This window comes from Leopardus geoffroyi, chromosome B3, assembly GCF_018350155.1.
Source record: "Leopardus geoffroyi isolate Oge1 chromosome B3, O.geoffroyi_Oge1_pat1.0, whole genome shotgun sequence".
In the NCBI taxonomy this organism is placed as follows: Eukaryota; Metazoa; Chordata; class Mammalia; order Carnivora; family Felidae; genus Leopardus; species Leopardus geoffroyi.
Genome location: NC_059337.1, coordinates 71,036,465 through 71,062,841, shown reverse-complemented (window position 1 = coordinate 71,062,841; position 26,377 = coordinate 71,036,465). Strand labels below are relative to the sequence as shown.

Sequence of the window (26,377 nt, the reverse complement as noted above, 5' to 3'; positions counted from 1 at the left end):
AATATCTGAAAGATAAGAGATGGAGATCAAGCTGATAGAATAAAATTGAGATAGAACCTAAAATTCATTCTTTCTTTCTTTCTTTCTTTCTTTCTTTCTTTCTTTCTTTCTTTCTCTATCATAATCATCATCTATCATCTATCTATATATCTGTCCATCCATCCATCTATCTATCATCTACCTTACCTACCTAAAGTTTTCAGAGAACATTTCTAGATGAGAGGTATAGGCAAGTGTTTGTGTATTTATAGGTGGACAATCATTTATAGGTTGATTTAGGGAAATAGGGACAGTTCCTCTCTTGCTCATCATTATATGCCTGGTGCCTACTACCATGTCTGACATATAGTAGCTAAGCACATGAAGAAGACATTGAATAAAAGTTAGAGATTTTAAGGAGTTATTACTTAAGATCTTTATTGCAAACATCACTAAACTGTTCAAGTAATTCAGGCAGTATTAGATTTTGATAGATCTCCATTTTCCTAAGGATCCAACATCTCTAAGTGAATTGGAACTACACATCATAGTTTAGAGAGCATATCCCACATCATAACATTTTGTAGTTCTAACTTAGGAAAGTGAGCCATTTTCCTTACTTGTTCTGGAAAATTCAGATATTGTGATTCTATGTTCCTTGGATGAAGAACACATCAACTTTTAAATTATTCCCTCAGTGTTTTGATTCCTAACTGGCTGGCCCTGGCCTCCAGAGAATTGATTTTCTTAGTCAAAATCCATGATGCCAGTTAGCTCATTGTTACATCAGGGAAGGAACTGATATATACCAAAATATAGAAACAAAGCTTTCTGTTGTGGATGGGGGAAGAGGCACCTCTACCCCCTCTATAGTCCTTGACTACACCAAGACTGTCACTAGCAACTGGTAGGTGGAATAATGGTGTTAGAATATTTACATAAACCACTCTATTTTTTGAAACTATGAGGTAGATATAATAATAAGAATGATTATGTAAAATACTCAAAGAATAGTGGTAAGAAGCAGAAGCTTCTAGTAGGGAAAGGTGTTAGGGAAACATGGTGATCATATAGAGCCGGCCTTGACCATGGTGGACAAACTATTTCTTCTTTTGTTTCATGCCCACAGGTATTTTTAAACCCAACTCTGAACTGGACATTTAGAGGATGACTTCATCATCTCATACTTGCAGGATGAGACATTCTTAAACAGTCTCAATCAGAGAAGGTTTTTCTGTCTTATGGGTCTTCAGTAAGTACCAAACCATTAAAAGAACCTTCCAAAATTTTGAATTCTGTCACTCCTGAAATGAAGTTAGGAAAAACCTCACTTATGATAGTTCTTCAGGATGATTTCTGTGAATATGGGGGAGATAGGGCCTGACATGTTTCATTTTGAAGGGACTGGAGTTGGTAGTCTTGACAACTCTGTAAGTGAAAATAGAAAAAAACTCTTAAAAGCAGGCTTTCATTTGAAGTTAATATGGGTAGAATAGGTATCTTAAAAAAGAGGATTCCAGGAAATAAAATCAAGAATCATGAATCAGAGTCAGAAAACACCAAATGGATTAATAAAACATTTAGATTTAGAAGTATTTGACATTTTTTCCTATAAAGTCATCAACTAGTTTATTCACTTATAAATTCATTCATTCATTCATTCATTCATTCATTCATTCAATAAACACATCTTAGTGACTGTAGTGGGGCAGTAGCTATCTTAGGCACTAGATAGATATATAAATGAGACATGCTTCATGTCCTCAAGGGGCTGAGAGTTTCAGTTGCATTTTGGCCAAAATATAAACTGATGTGAATAGATGTGAATAGAGCATTACTATGCAAGCCCAAATTCCTCTGGTGTTTGTTAGAAATCATTCATACAGATTTCAGTCATTATGGAAAAAGGCCTCTGAGACTAGTCAGAGGACTTAATAATAGTGATTTATCAACAGTCACATAGGATTAGAGTCTAGGGAAAACAGGAGAAGATAGTAGTGTTTAGAAGTCAGATGTTCTTGACCTCTTCTCTAAGCTATTTCTCAAATTTAGTCTTCTGGATCCAAGGAGAGTAGTTGGGGATAGAGAAATACAAATAGACATTAAAGGGCAATATTTTAGAAATTATATATAAGAAGAATAGTTTCTCTATTGATTCTTTGCAAAGGGAATATAAACATCATCATTATCATAATAATGGCATTAATAGTAATTTAAGTAAGTATGAACTATATTTTTCTGAGCTTTACATGCATTAGCTCATTAATCTCTACAATAAAAACTATGAAGTTGGTACTATTACTATCTCCATTGCACTTATGGACACATTAAGGAAGAGAAGTGAGTGAGTTGTTCAAGATCACATAGTTAGTAACTGGTCAGCTGCAATTAGAACCAAGGCACTTACACTACATATCTGTCTATTTTAAGAGAAATGCACAAGCAGCAAATGATCCTCTCATACTGAAATAAGCCCTTCTCAGATCCTAATGCTTTCTTCTTGCCTAGTTTATTGTGGGCAACAAAATATCTAGGAAATCTAGATAATTACTACATTGTAGTATTCTCTGCTGTTGGTTTATTTGTGAGACTCAAGATGCCTGGTCTCCACATACCCCTGTATGTGGTGAAGATGCTTTTACCTCCTCCCTATCTTACATAATAAGATAGGTAAGCTCAATGTCTTAGGAATAGGGAAAATGAATTTAAGTTATGTATTTTATGTGCTGTGTATATCTACAATGGTGATTAAATCACTATCCCTCCACATCGTCACCCACATTGTTCTTAATTTTATCTTCATAGAATCAGAGAATTATACAGTAGGTTATTCATTAAAATTCTAGTTGAAATCCCTCATGTCGCTATGAAGAAGCTGCTGTAGAGGGAAGTTGAATGACCTTTTTAAGGTCACACAGATTTTGGTGGCTAAGCTGTCATGGGAATCCAAGTTTCTTAATTCTTGTTCAGAGCTCTTTATAGATGCCCTTTAAATTGGAGTATGCATCATATAAATATCCTACACTGTGTAAAATTCACCTCTTTATAAATATTTTGGAGAAATTAAAGGAATATGTAATACATATGTCTGTATGTGTATGTAATATATGAGTTATAAAGACAAAACAAAAGATTTCAAGTAATGACTTTGTTTTTGTGATTCCTTATCCTACTATTCTAAAAATATCTTTTTTTCTTAATGATTTGCTTTAACATGGATCTTACTGAGTAGAGTACTCTTTAAAATTAAAGTCCACATGTCTCTATTTTCTAAAAATCTAGTACCTTCCTGCCGTGCTTGCCTATAGCCTCCCTTTCTCACTTGGCCTTAGTCCCCATTTGTCAAGGTCCCCTAGCTTAGTAAGGCTAAAGCTCTCCTACATAGTCTTCACCATTGTCCCATGATCAGTGGGTTTGGAAGGCTGAAGTACTTTTGGGGAAGTACTTTCAAAATTGAAAGTACTGGGGAAGAATTTTCAATAAATCATCACTTGAACCTATTTATGAACATTTTTATTTATTTTATAAAACTATTTTACTTTTTCATTTAAATGAATACTCACTGGTAGCAACATGACCCATAAAGATGGACTGTTTTCATCGTGAGAAGAAATGCCTGACTAATAACTTCCTCTTTCTTTTACAGCCTTTTTCCCCCTTCATCAATACAACATTAACTTTTCTTCCATTTTCCCAGCCTCTCAGTTTCAGCTTACTCCTTCTACATGATGTTATTGAAGCAGAGTCTGAAAGCAGTTCTTATGGTTGTGAGTTTTTGGTTTTTGGGAGGAGCTAGGATGAGTGACTTTTACTCTGGAAGACACTGGCTTCTTCATTCACATCTTCATCTAAGGAAAGAGAATTGACGGTGGTCATAGATGATAGCTAATGTTTTAAAAATGCTTCTTGTATGAAGGTAACTGCATATCTCTTGAGTCGTTTCATCTTTTACTATTTCAGGATCTATGTGATAGCATCCCTAATTCCTCAAGATATCTATTGGCAAGATATCTATTCTTCATGTGATTACTGAGAGCTTGGCTAGATACATGGATGCACACTGCATTATTGGTAAGAAGTTCTGCACAGATTCTTAATTTTCCCCAAAGCACTTTTTCCCTTGAGGAGAGTTCACAGTTCATTCACCTGTAGGGAGAGTGTCTGTACTTCTAGGTATCTCCCATAGTCATCCTCTAGATACTATATCCCTACAGATTAAGCACAGAATGGGAATTCGCTAGATGTTGTTAAAAGAGGAGCAGGCTTTTTTAGAATCCACATATAAGTAAGCTCATGCAGTATTTCTTTGTCTCGCTTATTTCACTTAGCATAACATCCTCCAAGTTCATTTATGTTGTTGTAAATGTTAGATCTCTTTTTTTTTAAAGACAGAATTATATATATTATTATATCGTAATTTCTTTAGCCATGTGAGAGGAGAATGGTTGTTACCAGGGACAGAGAGGTGGGGGAAAATAGAGAGATGTTGCTCAAAAACAAATTTGCAGTTATGCAGAATGAATGAATAAGTCCAGAGATCTCATGTACAGAATGATGACTATCATTAATAATTCTGTACTGAATACTGAAAATTTGCTGAGAGAGTAATTTTTAGGTGTTCTTGTCACTGAAAAAAAGGTAACTGTGTGAAGAGATTATATTAATTAACTTGATAATAGGACTCATTTCACTATGAATATGTACATCAGATTGCCATGTTGTACACCTTAAATATATACAATTTTTATTAAAAGAGAACAAAAAGAAGAGAGGGCTTGTATCAAGAAACGTAGGAGGCATAGGTGTAGGCAGGATGAATTAAAATCCTCTTGACCAAGCAACATAGCTGCTCTAAGAGTAAGCAGTGGCTTGGAATAGTTATTTCCTAAATGGCAGCCTAGGAAGGAAATGCCCTACCTCAGTTTCCATAGGTGGCTTAGCTCCCTGCAGAATTTCCACAGACATGATTCCTTGCTCCCGGCTCTATTGGCACAATCCCAAGCTTTTCTTAGGGGGTGGACACAGCATCCCTGAATAGTTATGGCAGATTCACTCAAATTTTATTAAAAACCTCAATGTGCTGGATGAACCTCATTTTTGACACAGAAAATTTAAAGATACATTTTTTAATAGTTTGCCATTATGGTGATCAAATTCTGACTGACTTTGGTAGTGGGACAATGACAATATACAATTCAACATTAAATCCTGCCAATTGGATCTCCTAAGTATTTTCTAAAGAAAACACTTCGTTTCTCTTAATAGCTGTTGCTGTATCTGTAGTTTAACCCACACCTAATCCTACTTCAATTTATTTGCAAAAAGGCAAGGGTGATATTTCTAAATCACAAATCTTGTTAAGTTATTCTTTAGATTTTATTCTAAAATATATTGGAAGCTATTAAAATATAATTTTCTTCTTATAAGACACAATACTTGGTCCTTTGGCTATCTCCATTCTGTTTTTGTGCTTCAGTAAGTTGCAGATCTTCTATAGCTCCTAGAAACCCTTCCCTATCACAAGGCCTTTGCATTTGCTCTTCCCTATTCCTAGAATGCTTTTTCTCTTGCTTTCAATTAGTTGAAATGTCACTAGTTCAAAGATGCTCTTCTAAAAAAGCCATCACCATCACCACCATGTGCCACTACCATTTATTTTCTATCATAATCCTCTTTTTACTTCACTCTTGTCTCTTATCAATAGTGGTAATTATTTGTTTTGATTATTTATCATTCATTTATTTACTTATTGCTTGTTTACTAATTAGTTTTCTGTCAGTCTTCTAAAATGGAAATTTAAGTGAGTCAGAAACCAAGTCTTCTTGTTCATTGTTGTATTCTCAGCAGTTAAGACATAGTAGATATCCTCTAAATAGTTGTTGAATAAACAAATGGGTTATTTATAGAAGTGACACAGAAGCTATATGTTTTGGGATAGAGCTTTCAATATCATGTGTAATGTTTTATGGAGGCTATCAGGCACCCTCTCTAGGTAAATATAGTAAAACCATTGCTTTCTGGATTCCTAGGAAATATGTCAATCTGGATAACCATGCTTTTAAGAAAGTTGAGGATTGAAAATTGGCAGCATTATCTTTTTTTTGATTAAAAATTTTCCAAACTGAATTTTAAATTTCACTGTCTTACTAAACGTGATTAATTAACTCACTAAGGCTCACCTTGGGCTATTCATGAGTGGGTATATTTATCCTTTTGCTAAAAAGTCCCACAATGCTGAACTTTCTCAGTGTTTTTGTTTTCTTCCTTTTGTGTCAGATTGCTGGCAAATACTGGTATTTCCTCAGTGTGTTGACTTATAGTGAACCATCCTTCTTTAGCATTATTTTCTTGCTTTTATAGCATATTAATTCTGAAAGTCATATGTCTATGGTCATTAAAATTATGCACAAATTGAGTGGGTAGCTTCGAAGGAAGAAACACTGGATTACTTCAGTCAATAGTATACATAATCTTTATTGCCTGGATGCTGTTTCATCCACTTGGTTTTATAGAATCTTAACTTTGTTTTTCTATGCTTACCTCCTGAGGAGAGGCAATATTATAAAACGGCACATCAGTAGAACAGAAGCAACTCTTTCATATTGGTTGTTGGCTATAAGAAATACTTACTTTGATGGGCAGTGTTTATATTACCTAAAAGAGGAAACATATTTGGTAAAGTGAATGATTATATTATTTTTATTCAGTGGGTTTTGTTTTATCTAATAGTAGTAGGTTCAAGATTAGGCCTTGAGCAAAATTTTAACAATAATCTTATTTCCACTGTCATCTTGAAATGGCAGAATGGGTCAGCTTGGGTAGTAAGCAAACCCATTTCTTAGATCTCTATATCTTTTTCCTACCTTCCTGGGGCAGTGGATAAAATGCACGGTCAGTGCAGTAATGAGATCTGATCGCAGCCCAAAGAATTATCATCTATGGCCCTGCATTGTTGTATATTGTGGCTACTTACCTATTACCAAGGATTAAGCTGTATAGGCTTTGGTTAAAGAAGAAATGTCCATTCATTACACATGAAGCCCTGGGATCTTTTTGAAAGATTAAAAAGAAAATACTGCCAGATCAGTGTACCCGATATTAGACGAGCAAGTTTCCAAGTTGGCTATATTTCTCAACAACAACAAAAAATCTAGAAATAACAGCTGTTTTTCTTATTACCAGTCTACAATTTGGCTTATCTTATAAGTAGCTGCATATATTTTTTACTAAGGTAGATGCATGGGGAAAGAATTAGTGCACTGTCGAGTTTCACAAAAAATAGAAATTAATAACATTAATAGATTGGGATTTTGGTTTCTGATATGTGACACACTTCATATGATTTCAGTGTTTTTAATTTTCAGTTCATCACTTACTTTCCCCCTATTTTGGCTTATCAGACATCAAATGGGACAATCAGATGTATCCTAATACAGTCTCTTCATGACAGAGGCCAATCTGATGATTTTAAAAGCAGTAAAATAATGCTATTTGGAGTAATTGCAATTTCTTTATTTTTTTTATAGCCACATTATTTTTAAAAAGTGAAGAAATGGAACCTGAAAATTACACCAGAGTGACAGAGTTTGTTCTCACTGGCCTATCCCAGACTCGAGAGGTACAACTAGTCCTATTTGTTATATTTCTATCCTTCTATTTGTTCATCCTTCCAGGAAATATTCTTATTATTTGCACAATCAGGCTTGACCCTCATTTGACCTCACCCATGTATTTCCTGTTGGCTAATCTGGCCTTCCTTGACATTTGGTACTCCTCCATCACAGCCCCTAAAATGCTCATAGACTTCTTTGTGGAAAGGAAGAGAATTTCCTTTGGTGGGTGCATTGCACAGCTCTTTTTCTTGCACTTTGTTGGAGCCTCAGAGATGTTCCTGCTCACAGTAATGGCGTTTGACCGCTATGCTGCTATCTGCCGTCCTCTCCACTATGCTACTATCATGAATCGACGTCTCTGCAGTATCCTGGTGGTTCTCTCCTGGTTGGGGGGCTTTATTCATTCTATAATACAAGTGGCTCTCATTGTTCGACTTCCGTTCTGTGGGCCCAATGAGTTAGACAGTTACTTCTGTGACATCACGCAGGTTATCCGGATTGCCTGTGCCAATACCTTCCCGGAGGAATTAGTAATGATTTTTAGCAGTGGTCTGATCTCTGTGGTATGTTTCATTGCTCTCTTAATGTCCTACGCCTTCCTCCTGGCCATGCTTAAGAAACATTCAGGCTCAGAGAGTACCAGCCGGGCCATGTCCACCTGCTATTCCCACATCACCATTGTGGTATTTATGTTTGGGCCATCCATCTACATTTATGCTCGCCCATTTGACTCTTTTTCCCTAGATAAAGTGGTGTCAGTGTTCCATACTGTGATATTCCCTTTACTTAATCCCATTATCTATACCTTGCGAAATAAGGAAGTAAAGACAGCCATGAGGAAGTTGGTCAACAGATATATTTTATGTAAAGAGAAGTGAAAGTGGCATATTCTAGAATCTTTCTGAAGGTCATCGTCCTAAAGTAGGAAGCATTTGCAGTGGTAATAATACTGCTTTTCATCTGAGTTCTTAAATTCCTACCAGATTTTTTCCCTCAATTCACTGAAAAAACAAAGAAAATAAGATAAAAATAAGTTTACTCACACCCTCCATGAAACTTACAGCAGATCACCATTAGAAATTAAGATATAATGATGGTGTAGGGGCACCTGGGTGGCTCAGTTGGTGAAGCATCTATTTCGGCTCAGGTCATGATCTCGCAATGAGTTTGAACCCCACGTCAGGTTCTGTGCTGATAGCTCAGAGCCTGGAACCTGCTCCAGGTTCTGTGTCTCCCACTCTCTCTGCCTCTTCCCTGCTCATGCTCTGTCTCTGTCTCTCTCAAAAGGAAATAAAGATTAAAACAAAATTAAAAAAAAACATGTAGTGATGGTCTGCTAAACACATTTTCACTAATTGTTTATTGAATGAGTATTCTGAAGAGGCTTTGGCTGTGAGGAGAATGTTTGTTGAGAAATAATAAAATAAATAAGACCTGGGAGACATGTTGTCTATGAATATGAAAAAGTAAGTGGCTAGCATATGAATATGAGTAGCTTCAAGTGACCAAATTAAATATTGTTCCCATGGTTCAGTCCTAGCCCAGTGGGATGGTGTTTGGTAACCCACCTTCCTGGGACTAGAAAAACAGATTATTTTGTACTTTATCTTTTCCTACTCCAAGAATTCATGATGGAAACTGAGGATTCATTTACACAAGCTGTTTTAAGTCATATTTCATGTGGCAACCACTCAACAGTATTGGTGACAGAACTCAAGATTTTGTCACAGCCTACAGCAATTTTTATGAATTCATAGCAGAGTTTGTTACTATGTGAGACTGTGAGACCCCTCGCTTTCCAGCAGAAGTCTCCAGCCAAGTAGTGCTTTTTATAGCCAGTCTCTACTTACATCCTCCAGTGTGAAAGCAGACTTGAAGGAAAGGGATTCTAGGCTGACTAGAATGAACAGACATCTAGCTGTGTGATTTTTAAAAGGTTATTATCTCCTTTGCCATTTTTGTGTGTTTTCTGTATTTGCTAATTTTTCTTCTCATGTTAAATTAGTTTAGTAGGGTGCTGCTTTTGTTAGCCCTATAATTCAGAGTTCTTTCCCATTAACCCATTTTTTTTTTCATTAGTACATATGGAAGAGACCTAGATGTATTGGTTTTAATAATCTTTTAGTGATTTATTTATTAGAGATCAATTTACTATTGCTGACACTAAGAACCCAATTATTGACTGTGCTTCAGAATATAAAAGAATATTTGAGTTCATATAAATTTATTTACTTAAATTAACTTTTCAATTTCAAAACTAGGGTTCTCTCCATAAAAGAGCATATTATTTGTTGTGAGCTTTAGTCTTATATTTTCTTTGATAATAGTATATGACTAGCTTTAGGAATGAAAATAGATAAATGAACGATGAAAATGATGAAAACCTCAGGTACACAGGATAGAATAATGGTGCAAAAAGTTCATTCTTTGCTGTGGGAAGTTTTCTCTACGATGACCCTCTTTCATGTTCAAAACGACAGGGACTTCTCTTCTAAGAACCCAAATATACTGATGGAATTTATGATTCCTGAATTTTAAGTTGACTTCTCATTACCTGGAAATGAATAAAATAGTAGACTTCTCTAATATATTACAACAGGGCATGAAGAAACCATCTAACACACAAAAGATATATACATACACAATAAAAAATAATTTATGTATCTAGATTTTATATTTCCTTACTGTTATTTCTCTCTATCTGAACCAGACAGACTTATATTCATTTGGTCACTTATTCTTCATTTAGGTAGAATGAATGTTTTTGGAGAAAAGACTACTGACTCAATATGCTCTTCAAACACTATTATACTGCTACTACTGAAGGATATTTGCTGAAAATATTGAAGTTAGGAATAGGAAGAAAAGATATCAAACATAGCAGTGTAAAGAAAGTATTAACGGTATCTCAATATTAATAAGATGGACTTTACTGTTACAGCTGGTAAAAACATCTCTATTATCCAAACAAAAATAAAGGTCTTCTGTTTTTTTAATTAATAGAATAGGTTCATTAAAAATTAAAAATATAAGAACTTGTAAGTAGAAAAACAAACATTACTGGCAGTCTTTTTTTTCCCCAGGGATTGGGGTTTTTGTTTAACAAAGTTTGTGAAGTTTCACCCAACCAGCTCAATTGGAAGCAGGCCAGTTCGCCTGCCTGCATTGCTACAAAACACAATAAACTAACATTAAGTGAAGGTAAGGTGGAAAAAAGTCTTCAGACAAGTAAGTGTAAAACTCAGATTTTATACCTAGCAAAACTGGCATTTAATTTAAAAGGCTATGACTACCATCAGGTTTAAGCATTAAACAAAATTCTGGGAATGTGGTTTTCAAGAAATTCTTGAAGAAACTATCAGAATAAACTTCAATCAGTCATGAGGATCAAGGAGCTAGGACAGAAGTATGGGTACTGAATATTAAATATATTACACTATATCTAAGACTGAAACTAATGTGATTTGCATGATCAAACAGTATGAAATGCCACATGCCTTGTAATGCAGAAATGATAGAGCTGCATTCTCTTTCTGTCTGTGGCACATTAGAGAGCTTTACTGAACCTGTCACTAAAAATGAATACACACGATGGATAAACATTTTTTTTGAAATCCTTTGATTAGCTAGCAAAAAAAAAAAAAATGACAGCATAGAATATTGAGAATCTGGAAATCAAATGAATTTGGGAACCCAGAGAAATAAATGGTGAATAAAAATCATCTTTTATTGTGAAAACTTGTGTTCTGTTTTTAAGGCCAGAGTTTGTGTGGTAGGGACAGAGATGGATAGGAGACAAAGCCCTGGGCTCACACAAGGAAATATTCCACAACAAGCTGAGATCTCAAAGGATATATTCTCAGGGTAGTGGTGAAATAAAGTTTTCAAAAAAACCACCACCCAAAAGGCTAAAAAGAGAAAAAAGAATTATGAACTATAAGTGAGATCACACATATTTTTTGAGTTTGAGTTTATACTATTGAGTAGTCTGAATCACTGCTAGTTGATAATTTTATTTACAGTTTCTGGTTCCAGAGTTGTAATGCCTCCTGATAGAAGGAAAGACAAATACCATATGGAGTATTCTGCCATTATCCCAAGACTTTTAAAGTATTCTACATATAAGAAATAAGAGTTTACAATCTGACATCATGAGCACACAAGAAAGCAAGGCTCTGTGAGTGAGAGCCAGAAGAACAACAGAAAAGCAGAAAAAAAAAACCACTACAGAATATAAATTGAATATATTTAGTATTCTTTGAGAAATAGAAAAAGGGTTGGAAATATGAAAAAGGAGGACACTATAAAAACAAGTAGGAAAATTATATGAAAAACAAAGAGAACTTAGATTCAGTTAAAAAACTCCATAGATGCATCTGAATGCAAATTAGACACATTCAGAGAAGAAATAGCAATCTAGAATATAGAGTTGAGTAAACTACCAACATTGCAGGGCAGAAGCCAAATGGGATAAAAAGGATGAAAGAAAGGGTAAGAGACATTGAGAACTGAATAAAAGTTCAGAGTTTCCAGAGAAGAGGGTAGACAAAATGTGGCAGAGGCAATTTTGAAGAGACAATGTGAGACACATCATAAAATCCATAAAGACAACTGAGCAGATGTTGAAAGTATCTGAATAGAAAAGCAGGAATTACCCTCAAGGGAAAGGTAGTTAACAACAGACTGCTTTAACAGCAAAAATGTAAAACGATGAGTTATATTCAATATTCAGAGACAAAATAATGATCAACTCTGTGAGAATAAAATAAAAACATCCTTAGGAAGAAAAAAAAAATTAAGAGGAATTTTGTAGGATACACTTGAAATAAGGAAATGATCTCAGCTGGGAGATTTGAGATGACAGAAAAAGAATGGCAAGTATGTGGTAAATCTAAACAAACTTCTGTATTTAACTACCAACAGCAACAAACAAACTTCTGAAGTTTAGAAAAAGTAAGAACTAAAGTTTATGGAAATGACATTTACATAAGAGTTGTGTGATTGGAGTTAAATGTAGTCTTTGTATTTTTCAGGAAGATGGTGAGGATACTGGTTTACTTTAACTCTGGGTGACTATCAGACTTAATAGGTTATGCCACAGAAAGAAAGATCATTGGTTTTACACATCAGAAGTTTACTTCTCACTTACATAAGGCCTGTTGCAGGTTTGGGTGACACTCCAGAACACTGAAAAAACAAGGTTAAAATGAAAAATAACAAATAAATTAGAAAGAATATAAAGTTAAATTAGTTAAAGTTCATGTATTATCCTAGAATTGTGCTATGCAATACATGGGCTACATATGACTTTAAAAATTTTAACTAACAAAATTTAAAATTTCATTTCCTCAGCTTATAGCCACATTTCAAGTGCTCAATAGTCGCATATGGCTGATGGCCACATCACTTTTCCAGGATTTGTCTTTATATCATATAATAAAATAATTTCTGGAATTTTTAATAATATCAATAGATCCATATTATGAGCAAAGATAAAATTAGTATAAACCTTTCTTTCCTCTTCTTCAACCCAGATTGTAGTGATGAAAAGTTTTATCATTCTTAATTTTACCTTTCTATTGCTTATACTTCAGTTATTTAATTACAGCTTTAATAATAGACTTTGACTTCTAGAGATGACATATGAAGCAATTACTATAAACTCTCTTATTTTTAATCTCCTAAATAGGATTTTGTTATAGGACTTCTTTTTTTTCTGATTTATGGAGTCTTATTATCTATTAAAGGATATGATGAGGATATGATTATCTATTAAAGGATATTATAGAAATTATAATAATATAAACCCAGGCACACCCTATCACCCTTTATAAGTAAAGGTATTAGCATTATCTTTGTGGTTTGCTATATGCCCTTTAGTCCCATTTTTTTCCCCTCTCTGGTCAGAAGGATACTGATATCCTGTTTTATCTGTTTGCTGAAGACTCCTCACTGTTCTCTTGGTTGGAAGAAATTTGTCCTTAATATTACACAGGGAAAGTGCATGAATATAAATTTCTGGGTTAATGCATGTTTAAAACTATCTTGAGACTTTAAAGATAGCTTAGATTATATAAAATCCTTGTATACTTTAAGTTTTTGAAAATATTGCTTCACTTAAAAAAACAACAATTTTCTGGGGCACCTGTGTGGCTCAGTTGGTTGAGCGTCCAACTTTGGTTCAAGTCATGATCTTCCGGTTCATGAGTTCAAGCCCCATGTCAGGTTCTGTGCACTCAGCTCAGAGCCTGGAGCCTGCTTCAGATTCTGTGTCTCCCTTGCTCTCTGCCTCTCCCCTGCTCATGCTCTGTCTCTCTCTCTTTCAAAAATAAATAGACATTAAAAAAAATTAAAATAAAACAAAACAACTTTCTATGTTGCTATTGAAAGAAGTCTGATGTTAACCTGCAGAGGAAAAACTTTTGTAGGTTTTAATTAATTAATTAATTAATGAGAGGTGAGGGTTGGGGGAGGGGCAGAGGGAGAAGGAGAGAGAGAATCTTAAGCAGGCTCCATGCCCAACACTGAGCCCCACTTGGGGCTCCATTTCACAACTGTGAGATCATGACCTGAGCCAAAATCAAGAGTCCAACACTTAACCCGAGTGGCTCTGTTGGTTAAGCATCCATCTCTTGTTCTACCTCCTAGCCTAACCTATCACCATCTCTTGTCTACAGTACTTCAAATGCTCCCTAACTGGTCTCCTTGCTTCTACTCTTGGCTTCTAAAACCCATTCTTTACCAGTATCGGAATAATCTTTAAAAAATGTAAATCAGATATTGTCACTCATCTGTTTATAACATCTCAAATGAAATGATGACCAATTGGCATTTGATCCATATCTGGCCCTTACTCTCTATCTTGCCTAACACTTTTTAAAAATTCCATTTGGCCACTACTCTCTTGCCATAGTGGCCTTTCTCTTTCTTTCTCTTCCTTTCTGCTGCTTAGTGCATCATTCTCTTCCTGCTTCATGGCCTTCTATCAGCTCTTCAGATATCCACATAGTGGGATTATTCCAGACATTCAGATATCTGTTGAAATGCCAGCTGTCCAGCAAGACTCTCCCTGGCTAGCTCACCTAGCACAGCAGCCTCTTCCCCGACTCTTTCCAGCATATCACTTGGTTATATTTCTACCCAACACTCACCACAGTCAGATATTTCCTTTCTGGTGTGTTTGTTTATTGTCTTCTCCATGCATTTGAATGTCAAATTCCCAGGAACTTTTTTTTTTTTTTTTTTTTTTTTTTGCCTCATTCAGTGCTACATTGCTGACACTATAATGCCAACTAGCTCATGATTTTAGTTTCTAAGATTGTCTAAGATGATAAATTTTTCCCAGCAGAAATAAGAAGTCTCCATTCTGAAAACTAGTTTAGATCATCAGGTTAATTTTAAGTGCCGTGGCAAACATTAGAAGACAAGGTCCCTGTTTATATATAGTTATGAAAAAAAACCCCACACATTTTAAGTCTTTGGTGGCAATAGACTGTAACATTCTCCAAGATGAGGAGTTTTCTCCCCATATTTCATTGTTCGTTTCTTTTCTTGTTTATTTTTTGAAAGACAACCAATTTATTAGATTTATTCTTAGATACATTATTGTTACTTTAAGCAATATCTTTTTTTTAAATATGAAATTTATTGTCAAATTGGTTTCCATACAACACCCAGTGCTCATCCCAACAGGTGCCCTCCTCAATCCTCAGATTGTTCTCAGTTTTTAAGAGTCTCTTATGGTTTAGCTCCCTCCCTTTCTTTTTTTTTTTCCTTCCCCTCCCCCATGGTCTTCTGTTAAGTTTCTCAGGATACACCTAAGAGTGAAAACATGGTATCTGTCTTTCTCTGTATGACTTATTTCACTTAGCATAACACTCTCCATCCAGTTCCATCCACGTTGCTACAAAAGGCCATGTTTCATTCTTTCTCATTGCCACGTAGTATTCCATTGTGTATATAAACCACAATTTCTTTATCCATTCATCAGTTGATGGACATTTAGGCTCTTTCCATAATTTGGCTATTGTTGAAAGGATATAGAGAAATGGGAACCCTCTTGCACTGTTGGTGGGAATGCAAACTGGTGCAGCCACTCTGGAAAACAGTGTGGAGGTTCCTCAAAAAATTAAGCAATATCTTTCTAATATTATGCTGTTGATCCTTGAACAACACAGGTTTAAACCAAGTTCACTTCTACATGGACATTTTTTTGACACAGTACAGTACTGTAAGTCTATGTTCTCTTTCTTACGATCTTTTTAATAACATTTTCTTTTCTCTAGCTTACTTTCTTGTCAGAATATAATGCATAATACACATAACATACAAAACGTGTTCATCAACTATTTATGTTTATTGGTAAGGCTTCCAGTCAACAGTTGGCTATTAATAGTTAAAATTTGGGGTGGTTAAAAGTTATACATGGAGAATCAACTGCATGGGAGGTGGTTCCCCTAACCCCCAGGTTATTCCAGGGTCAACTGTATTTTCAAATTGTTTATTGCTAGTTATACAAAAAAGCTACTGCTTTTTATAAATTGATCTTCTACCCAGTAAACATGCTCAACAGGCTTAATCTAATATTTTAACTGCAGATACTTTTGAGGTTTTTCATGTAGAGAATTGTATTGTCACTGAATAAGGTCAGCTTTGTTTCTTCCTTTCCAATCCATATAGTTGTTTCCTTCATCTTTATATCACTAGGTTACCCCCCACACTGCAATGCTGATGGTCCTGAATTTTCTTGCCCACCATTCTGAGCGTGTCATTGCCTGTAGGATGATATGTATAAACTCTGCTGAACCCTGTGGAGCTACCGGCTGGCACCCACTTCTTAATGGCATTATCATAAAGCATTACAGCAGCTCTTGCCTGACAGATATTCTGTTCTTTCAGGTCATGGTGCCGCTGCCCAGGGATGTTGACTTAGGGGCTGGGGTGGGCTGCAAGCAGGGCCTCTCCTCCCTGCGCTTTGCCATGTCCCCCACACAAAGCAGTGGTGGCACGGGGGAGGCGAGGAGGTCCATGACTTCCAGGGCAGAGGAGGGCGGAGCCCCAGCTCCCCTTGGCCCCCATGCAGGGGCACCTGCAGCCTGTGAAGGAGCTGGTCTCAGGGCACAGTGCAGGTGGTGCCTTGGCCACAGAGGAGAGCCACAAACACCAAGGCTGTTTGTGTCATTTTTTAAAAAATAACTTTCTTTTACTGTCGAGTTTTTTGTATATAAGGTTTTACAAAATATGCATTTCCGTGTCTGTCTTTTCATGTTCATTTCCTATTTTCCTAATATAGTTTTTGTAATTGTTCTTGTTTTTAATTTCCCCTTCCTGTTTATATTATTATAATATCATGTATCTCTTACTTCCTCTATTCTTTCCATTTGACAGTCTTCCCCCTTCTCTTTGGTGAGCTGGATGTAAATTAGAGTGAAATGTTTTTATTTTCCTCTCCTTTTGTTATTTTATTTTATTATTATTTTCATTAAAGTGCTCTCCTTAATCCCTAACACCTATTTCACCCCTCCTCTACCAGGTTACCCCTGGTAACCATCCGTTTGTTCTCTTTAGTTTACGGTCTGTTAATTGGTTTGTCTCTTTCTCTCATTTTTTCCCTTTAACTTTGCTTTGTTTCTTAAATTCCACATATGAGTGAAATCATAGTATTTTTCCTTCTCCGACTTATTTCGCTTAGAATTATACCCTCTAGATCTATCCATGTTGTTGCAAATGGCAATATTTCATTCTTTTTTATGGTTGAATGGTATTCAATGAGTGCACATGCATATCACATCATCTTCATTCATCAGTTGATGAACACATGGGCTGCTTCCATAGTCCAGCTATTATAAATAATGATGCAATAAACATAGAGGCGCATTTGCCCCTTTTAATTAGCATTTCTGTATTTTTTGGATAAATACCTAGTACTGTGATTACAGGATCATGGGGTAGTTCTGTTTTTAACTTTTTGAGTAAGCTTCATACCCTTTTCCACAGTGTCTGCACCAATTTGCATTCCTTCCAACAGTACAAGAGGGTTCCTATTTTCCCACATCCTTGCCAATACTAGTTGTTTCTTGTGTTTTTGATTTTAGTCATTCTGGTGGGTATGAGATGATATCTCATTGTGGTTTTGATTTGCATTTCCCTGATGTTTAGAGTTGTTGAACATCTTTTCATGTGTCTATTGGCCATCTGTACGTCTCAGGTTCTCCATTATTTAATTTAAAAAAGTTTTTTATGTGAAGTTGTTATAAGTTCTTTTTATATTTTGAATATTAGCCCCTTATCAGATATATCATTTGAAAATATCTTCTCCTATTCATCAGGTTGCCTTTTTGTTTTGTTCAGTTTCCTTTACTGCACAAAAGCTTTTTAATTTTGATGAAGTCCCAAATGGTTCATTTTTGCTTTTGTTTCAATTACCTGAGGAGACATATCTAGAAAAATGTTTCTGTAGCACATATCAAAGAAATTACTACTTATGATTTCTTCTAGGAGTTTTGTAGTTTCAGGTATCACATGTAGGTCTTTAATCCATTTTGAGTTTAATTTGTGTATGGTGTAAGAAGGTGGTCCGGTGTCATTCTCTGGCATGTAGTTGTCCAGTTTTCCCAGCACCATTTGTTGAAGACTGCCTTTTTCCCTTTGTGTATTCATTTCTTTGTAGAAGATTAATTGACCACATAATTATAGGTTTACTTCTGGGTTTTTTATTTTATTCCATTGATTTATATGTCTATTTTTATGCCTCTACCATAGTGTTTTAATTACTACCATTTGGTAGTATAACTGAAATCTGGAATTGTGATATTTCAAGTTTGGTTTTTCTTTTGCAAGATTGCTTTGGCTATTTGAAGTCTTTTGTGGATCCACTCAAATTTTAGGATTGTTTGTTCTAGTTTGTGAAAAATGCTATTGGTATTTTGATAGTGATTGCACTAAATCTGTATATTGCTCTGGGTAGTATGGACATTTTAACAATATTTACTCTTTCAGCCTAGGAGCATAAGAAGTCTTTCCATTTCTTTGGGTCATCTTGACTTTCAGTAGTGTTTTATAATTTTCAGTGTACAGATTTTTCACCTCTTTGGGTAAGTTCATTTCTAGATATTTTCTTGGTTTTGGTGCAATTGTAAATAGGATTGTTTTCCTAATTTCACTCTCTGCCACTTCATTATTAGTGCATAGGAATGCAACAGGTTTCTGTACATGGATTTTGTATCCTGCAACCTTACTGAATTTATTATCAGTTCTAGTAGGTTTTGATGGAGTCTTCTGGCTTTTATACATAGTATCACGTCATCTGCAAATACTAAAAAAGTTTTACTTCTTCCTTATCACTTTTGACACCTTTTAATTCTTTCTGTTGTCTGATTGTTGTGGGTAAGACTTCTTTTACTATGTTGAATAAAAGTGGTGAGAGTAGACATCCGTCCTGTTCTTGACCTTAGAAAGAGCTCTCTCAGTTTTTCTCCATTGACTGTGATGTTAGCTATGGGTTTTTTACACATGGCCTTTATTATATTGAGGTAAGTTCTCTTTAGACCTACCTTGCAGAGGGTTCTTACCATGAATTGATGTTGTACTATGTCAAATGCTTTTTCTGCATTGAAACAATCATACAGTTTTTATCTTTTCTCTTGTTGATGTGCTCTATCATGTTGATTGTTTTGTGAATATTAAACGCCCTTGCATCCCAGGAATAAATCCCACTTGATAGTTGTGCATGATTTTTTAAAATGTATTGTTGGATTCGGTTTGCTAATATTTTGCTGAGGATTTTTGCATCTATATTTATGAGATACTGTTCTGTGGTTTGTTTCTTTGTGGTGTCTTTATCTGGTTTTGGTGTCAGGGTGATACTGGCTTCATAGAATGAATTTGGAAGTTTTCTTTCCTCTTATATTATTGGAATAGTTTGAGAGGAATAGGTATTAACTCTTCTTTAACTTTTTGGTAGAAATTGTCTGTGAAGCCTTCTTGTCCTGCATTTTTATTTTTTGATTACTGATTAAATTTCATTGCTGGTAATTGGTCTGTTCAAATTTTCTATTTCTTCCTACTTTGGTTTTGGCATGTTATATGTTTTTAAGAATTTATCTGTTTCTTCTAAGTTGTCCAATCTGCTGGCACATAGGTTTTCATAATATTCTGTTATAATCCTTTGTATTTCTTGGTGTTTGTTGTTACTTCTCCTCTTCATTAGTGATTTTATTTATTTGGCTAAGACTGCAAACTTTCTCTCTCTCTCTCTCTCTCTCTCTCTCTCTCTCTCTGTTGATGAGTCCAGCTTATCAATTTTGCTTTATCAATTTTGTTGATCTTTTCAAAGAACCACCTCCTGATTTCATTGATCTGTTCGATTGTTGTTTTAGTTTATAAATCATTTATTTCTGCTCTATTTATTTTTTAATATTTATTTATTTATTTTCAGAGAGAGAGAAAGAGTGAGAAAGGGGGGAAGGGCAGAGAGAGGGGAAAGAGAGAATCTCAAGCAGGCTCCATGTTGTCAGTGCAGCTCCATCTCACAAACCGTGAGATCAGGACCTGAGCTGAAATCAGGATGCTTAACCAACTGAGCCACCTAGGCACCCTTCTGCTCTAATTTTTATTATTGCCTTTCTTTTAATGGGTTTGGGTTTTGCTTGTTCTTTTTCTAGCTCCTTTAGGTGTAAGGTTAGTTTGATATTTTTCTTGCTTCTGGAGGTTTTCTTGCTTTCTGACTTCCCTCTTAAAACCACTTTTGTTGCCTGCCAAAGATTTTGGAACATTGTGTTTTCATTTTCCTTTGTTTCCATATAATTTTTTACTTCTTCCTTGATTTTGTGGTTGACCCATTGTTAAGCAGCATGTTATTTAAGCTCCATGTATTTGTGGTCTTCCCAGATTTTCTCTTGTGGTTGATTTCTAGTTTTATAGTGTTTTGGTCAGAAAAGATGCATGGTATGACTTTGATTTTTTTGAATTTGTTCAGACTTGTTTTGTGACCCAGTATGGGATCTGTTCTAGAGAATGTTCTGTGTACACTTGAAAAGAATGTGTATTCTGCTGTTTTAGGATGGAATGTTCTGAATATGTCTGCTAAATCCAACTGGTGCAGTGTGCCATTCAAAGCTACTGTTTCCTTGTTGATTTTCTGTTTGGATGATCTGTCCATTGATGTAACTGGGGTGTTAAAGTCCCCTAATATTATTGTATGAGAATTAAATGTCTTTGATTATGCATTATATTAAATTTTTTTTCAATGTTTATTTTTGAGAGAGACAGAACGCAACAGGGGAGGGGCAGAAAGACAAAGGGAGACACAGAATCTGAAGCAGGCTCCAGGCTCTGAACTGTCAGCACAGAGCCAAATGCGGGGCTTGAACCCATGAACCATGAGATCATGACCTGAGTTAAAGTCAGACATTCAATTGACTGAAACACCCGGGTGCCCCTATGCATTGCATTTTTAAAAGAAACATTTTATGTTTAGCATTTTGATTTTTTAGTAGTTTGAAAAATCTTTCTCTTTAAAACAAAATCAAATCTAAAATTTAAATTTTGTTACCTTCTACTCCATGATTCTTATTATTTAGTTTAATAATAATAAACTAATAATATATATTTGAAAAGGAAATAGTTCCTCATTATTGCTTCAGCAGAGCATAGGAGACAATTATGTCTAAAATGAAAACAACAAATACCAAGGGCATAATACGGTCTGTTTGGAGGACATGCTCTCTTTCCATGGAAAGTCCAAAGGACTCTTTGTAAGCATCATTTATTTTGTCTTTGCCTATTTTTTGTCACCAGAAATATGTTGAATCTAATATATTTACCTAATTGACCACGTTAATTGTTTCTTGATATAGCTATGATTTCCTAGCAATTATACCATTTTTCTTTTTTTGAATTGCAGTGTAAAATATAAAACAATTTCCTGTGGCTTTCTACTCACTGAGACCTAATAAACATGCTTGACATTCCATTGTCAACTGCTGGAATGTTGATTTTTAAATCCCAGCAGTGACACAGTGTCTCTTTAACTGAGTGTATTTGAATATTTGTACCTAAGGGCTCTTTAGTCTAAACTTTGATTAAATCTTGTTCGCATTCTAATAATTCCCATTGAAAGCATTCTATAGCTTTGTTAGCCTTTAAATTCCCAAAGTACATTCTCCATTTCATCACAAATTGGCTGTGTATTTCAAAATGTAAGAGCCTCCTCTGTGAGAAGAGATATTTAAGAACAAAGGCAGGAATAATCAGTAATTGTTCCTTCCATTAAGAGGTGATTGCTGTTGTGTGAGTGTAGTGTTGGATTGCTAGAGAGGTAAATCTTTTTGTCTTCATATTTACGAAGTATAGAAAGAAGGAATAAGTGGAAAGCTATTATAATTCTTCAGGTGGTGCATTTGCTGTCATGGAATGTAATGGTCAGAATTATAGTAGAAATAGACTAATATGTGAAGTCTGAATTCAACAATACAGCAACACCTTTTATCTGTTAGTACAACACCTTTTATCTGTTAATATAGCTTTAGTTCTTCCTCATATTTAAAATTACTTTATTGGAGATAAAGTACTGGTACTTTTATTAAAGTACCAATTGTCTTGGGAATGTTAATACTGGGTCTTAATTTCACACATCATATATTAACTGAGAGAAGTGAGGGATGTTAGATGGTAATGAATCCCATCTGTTAAAGAGTTAATAGAACAGAAGTCTATGATAGGAAATAAAACACAACATACAGTGGAAGAGCCTGTAGCTCTTAACCTTACAGGAGCTTAAAGATTTCTTCTATGTCTTAAAGACAGAATCACTGTTTGAAAGACTATGAAATAACCACTGTATAATACTGTGCAAGATGCACACTACTTAGAATTAAGTATAGAGGGATTCCTGATTAATTTTTCTAAGAGCAGATTTTATGCACAAAAGGAGTTATAAATATTGAAGCCAGTGAATGCTAAAGGAAGGAAGGAAGGAAGGAGAGAGAGAAGAAAAAGGAAAGGAAAGGAGGGGAGAGGGGAGGGAAAGGAAGAAAAGAAGAGAAAATAAAAGAAAAAAGAAAAGAAAAGAAATGAAAAGAAAAGAAAGATGGAACAGAAAAGCTGATTTGAATGGCGCCATTTGTAAATTTTTGTACTTCAGTTTTGCTTAGGAAACTATGTGTGTGCATATATGTGCCTTTTGATGTAAAGTACCTATTCCATAATTCCCAGCTTAGACTATACATGGAAATATCAGTTACTGATTAATCTATTTAGGTTTAGACATACAAAACGCAGGTATTTTGATGTTTTGAATAGATGTGCCATTGTAAAAATCTCCTTTGGTTTCTTGACTTGGGACTTTATTGCTTTTCTTTTTTTCTTTCTCTTTTTCATTCTCTCCCCTCTTACGTATACTTAGTGGACCCTTCTTGCCCTCTTCTCTACACTCTATATTCCACAACACTTTAAAAACAAGTGTGCCATGTAACTGAAAGCATGTGAAATATTGTTTTGAATCACCAGTAGTTTGTTCTTGTTCAAGTATCTTCAAGCTTTTAAAATTTTTCATTTCAATAAAAAACCATTTTGAACATGCGCAAGCAACATCTATATTTTATTTGTACATTTTATATTCAATTATATCATGATTCTATATAAACTATAACACTTTTAAAAGTAGAATATCAAAGAATGTGACATAATAATATATATATATATAGAAATTCTACCATTATTGTTTTCATGCCAATAAATTATAATGTGTGTTGGGTGACCACGTTCCCAATTTAGATGCCACTATTACAGATAAGCCTCAGATCTTAATTTCTCCAGAATGCCCAGGATTTTTAAAATTTTAGACCAGGTTGATAGGTTGATATTCTATAAAGAGAAGGACATATTTCAAGTAAACAGTTTTTTCTTAGCTTTTTAAGTCAGCATTCCTAAGGTATAATTTACATAAAGTAAATGTACCAATTTCTGTATAGTTTAGTACTTTTTTTTTTTTTTTTTGCAAAAGAACAGACACTGGTAATCATTACAGTCAAGATATGGAACATTTCTGTCACCTTAAAAAACTGTCATTCCTGTTTGCTGTCAATCCCTACCTTAACCCTCATTCAAATAAAAACTTGAAGAACTTGATAACTGGGGTTAAGTTTTTTCTCAGTCAGAAACATTTTCTTATGTCTCATGCAAATCATAAACTAGTCCAGGGCAGGGGCATTGCAGAGTCCCACGTGAGAGAATAGTTAATAGCAGCACAGGACTGAAGAAGCAGAGAGTGTGGCTTTAAGATCAGGGTGTTGGCAGATATGAAATGTAGAAGAATAAAGGTTAGAAAAGATTTCTTAGGTTGTGGGACAGTGACGGTGTGACAGATGTGGCATAACTTTTAGTTTGAAAAGAACTATGATCTAGATGCAAGAGATGAAAATAAACTATTCCTTGATGTTCTGTAGGCAGAAAAGATGGAGCTAGAAAACGGCACGATGGTGAAAGAATTCATCCTTCTTGGTCTGACCCAGTCCCAAAATATTCAGCTCCTGGTCTTTGTGCTGATCTTAATTTTCTATCTCATTATCCTTCCTGGAAATTTCCTCATCATTTTCACCATTAGATCAGACCCTGGTCTCACAGCCCCCCTCTACTTCTTTCTGGGCAACTTGGCTTTCCTGGATGCATCCTACTCCTTCATTGTGGCTCCCAGGATGCTGGTGGACTTCCTCTCTGAGAAGAAGGTAATCTCCTACAGGGGCTGCATCACTCAGCTCTTTTTCTTGCACTTCCTTGGAGGAGGGGAAGGGTTACTCCTTGTTGTGATGGCCTTTGACCGCTATATCGCCATCTGTCGGCCTTTACACTATTCCACAGTCATGAACCCTAGAGCCTGCTATGCCTTGTTGTTGGCCCTGTGGCTTGGAGGCTTTGTCCACTCCATTATCCAGGTGGCCCTCATCCTCCACTTGCCCTTCTGTGGCCCAAACCAACTGGATAACTTCTTCTGTGATGTGCCACAGGTCATCAAGCTGGCCTGCACAGACACCCTCGTGGTGGAGCTTCTAATGGTCTTCAACAGTGGCCTGCTCACCCTCCTGTGCTTCCTGGGGCTTTTGTCTTCCTATGCAGTCATCCTATGCCATGTACATGGGTCTGCTTCTGAAGGGAAGAGCAAAGCACTGTCCACATGCACCACTCATATCATTATTATACTTCTCATGTTTGGACCTGCCATCTTCATCTATACTCGCCCCTTCAGGGCCTTACCAGCGGACAAGGTAGTTTCCTTCTTCCACACAGTGATCTTTCCATTGATGAATCCTGTGATTTATACCCTTCGCAACCAGGAAGTGAAATCCTCCATGAGGAGGTTACTGAGTCGGCATGTTGTATGCTGAATAGATTTTATAAAAAGAAGTCAAGAAGAGGGACTTCTTGCTATAAATCATACATTAACAAATACTATTTCACTGAATACCTCCCATTTGTCAGGTACTATTGTGGGCAATGAGGGAGAGTTATACATAATTAGGGAATAAGCTTGGTATGCCTAAAGAATATAAAACAAACACCTGAATGGTTGGAACATGATGAATACTTATGAGAGATTTAAGGGTTAAATTTTATGTGACTGTAAGGGTCAAATCACTAAGGTCTATTAGGCTGAGATAAGGAATTTTATTTTATTCTAAATACTGTAAAAAATATATGTTAACATTTTAAGCAAGAGAGTCACTCATCCACAGTTGTTTCTTCTGTGGTTTAGAGCAACATCAGGATTCTGGGCAGAGATCAATAAGTTGCAAAACTCCATTAAGAGCTAAATGCTATTCTGCAGACTTGTTTTGAAAAAAATCTCTCTCTCCCCCCCCGCCCTCTTTCTCTATATATGATTCTCTCTAATATATATATTTGTTTACCTTACCCCCCCATTTGCTTAATGGGTATGAAAGGAAGGTAATTGGTTTCATAGAAAAATGTCATGAAATTATTTCATCTGACTTTTTCAGAGCTTCGTGATTATTACTAATGGGTTTTTACAAATCCTCCCTTTATGTTAAACCTTGCCCTCAATTGATTTTACTCATTATGATGATGATAATTATTTGCTACTATAGATCTGTTGGAGATTACATAAATTACTTTATTATTTTAAATGCAATAGGTTTAATGTGGGAAATTAGGTACTTGCAAAATCTTTGAAGGGATAGAATACTATTTTCTATGCTGGGAATCCAGACATGATTGCCAGAAAAACAGTAAAAAACTAACCTGCCAAGTGATCTATCCCTACAATAATCAGGAGATGGGGAACCAAGAAGCTATTTTGCCAATTCTTGACTGAAGGACTATATCTAAATTAGCCATGGTCTGGGAACAGAAGGATGATACAGAATATCTTTAATGTTATCACCTCTCCAATTAATTTTTTTTTAAATTCAAGTTTTACATAAGTACATTTGATAGTCAGAATTTGGAACCCTAGATATAAAGGTTCTAGAAGAACCTGTTTATATGTTCTCAGCTTTATAAGAAAACAATAAAACAATGCCAACAATGGTAAAATGTAGGATAATAGTATTACAGTCTTGGAAGTGTGAAAGGCTACTGAAGTAGGATATAAAAATAGTAAATGGAAAGAAAAAAATTATATTTCACATAGTAAAAAATATGTGTAGGCAAAAGGTAAAAAAAAACTGATGAAAATCCATTTACCACATATATATGGGCAGATTATTTTCTCAACAATTATAGAGGCTTGCATGAACATTGAATTGAATGTTTCCTCCCTATCCCAGGAT

General features: G+C 35.3%; 2 protein-coding genes across 2 annotated transcripts; both read left to right on the top strand.

Moving 5' to 3' along the window:
• The first annotated feature begins 7,531 nt into the window (after window positions 1-7,531).
• LOC123582224 (olfactory receptor 4M1) lies at window positions 7,532-8,471 on the top strand. The gene has a single exon (XM_045448476.1). It carries the CDS (start codon window positions 7,532-7,534, stop codon window positions 8,468-8,470), a length of 939 nt encoding a protein of 312 aa, XP_045304432.1. The 3' UTR covers window position 8,471.
• Window positions 8,472-24,046: 15,575 nt separating this feature from the next.
• LOC123582223 (olfactory receptor 4N4C) lies at window positions 24,047-24,973 on the top strand. The gene has a single exon (XM_045448475.1). It carries the CDS (start codon window positions 24,047-24,049, stop codon window positions 24,971-24,973), a length of 927 nt encoding a protein of 308 aa, XP_045304431.1.
• Window positions 24,974-26,377: the final 1,404 nt, after the last annotated feature.

Bases quoted from the DNA above. Each gene is read 5' to 3' on its own strand.
- LOC123582224 (XM_045448476.1), top strand. From the start codon at position 7,532: ATGGAACCTGAAAATTACACCAGAGTGACAGAGTTTGTTCTCACTGGC.
- LOC123582223 (XM_045448475.1), top strand. From the start codon at position 24,047: ATGGAGCTAGAAAACGGCACGATGGTGAAAGAATTCATCCTTCTTGGT.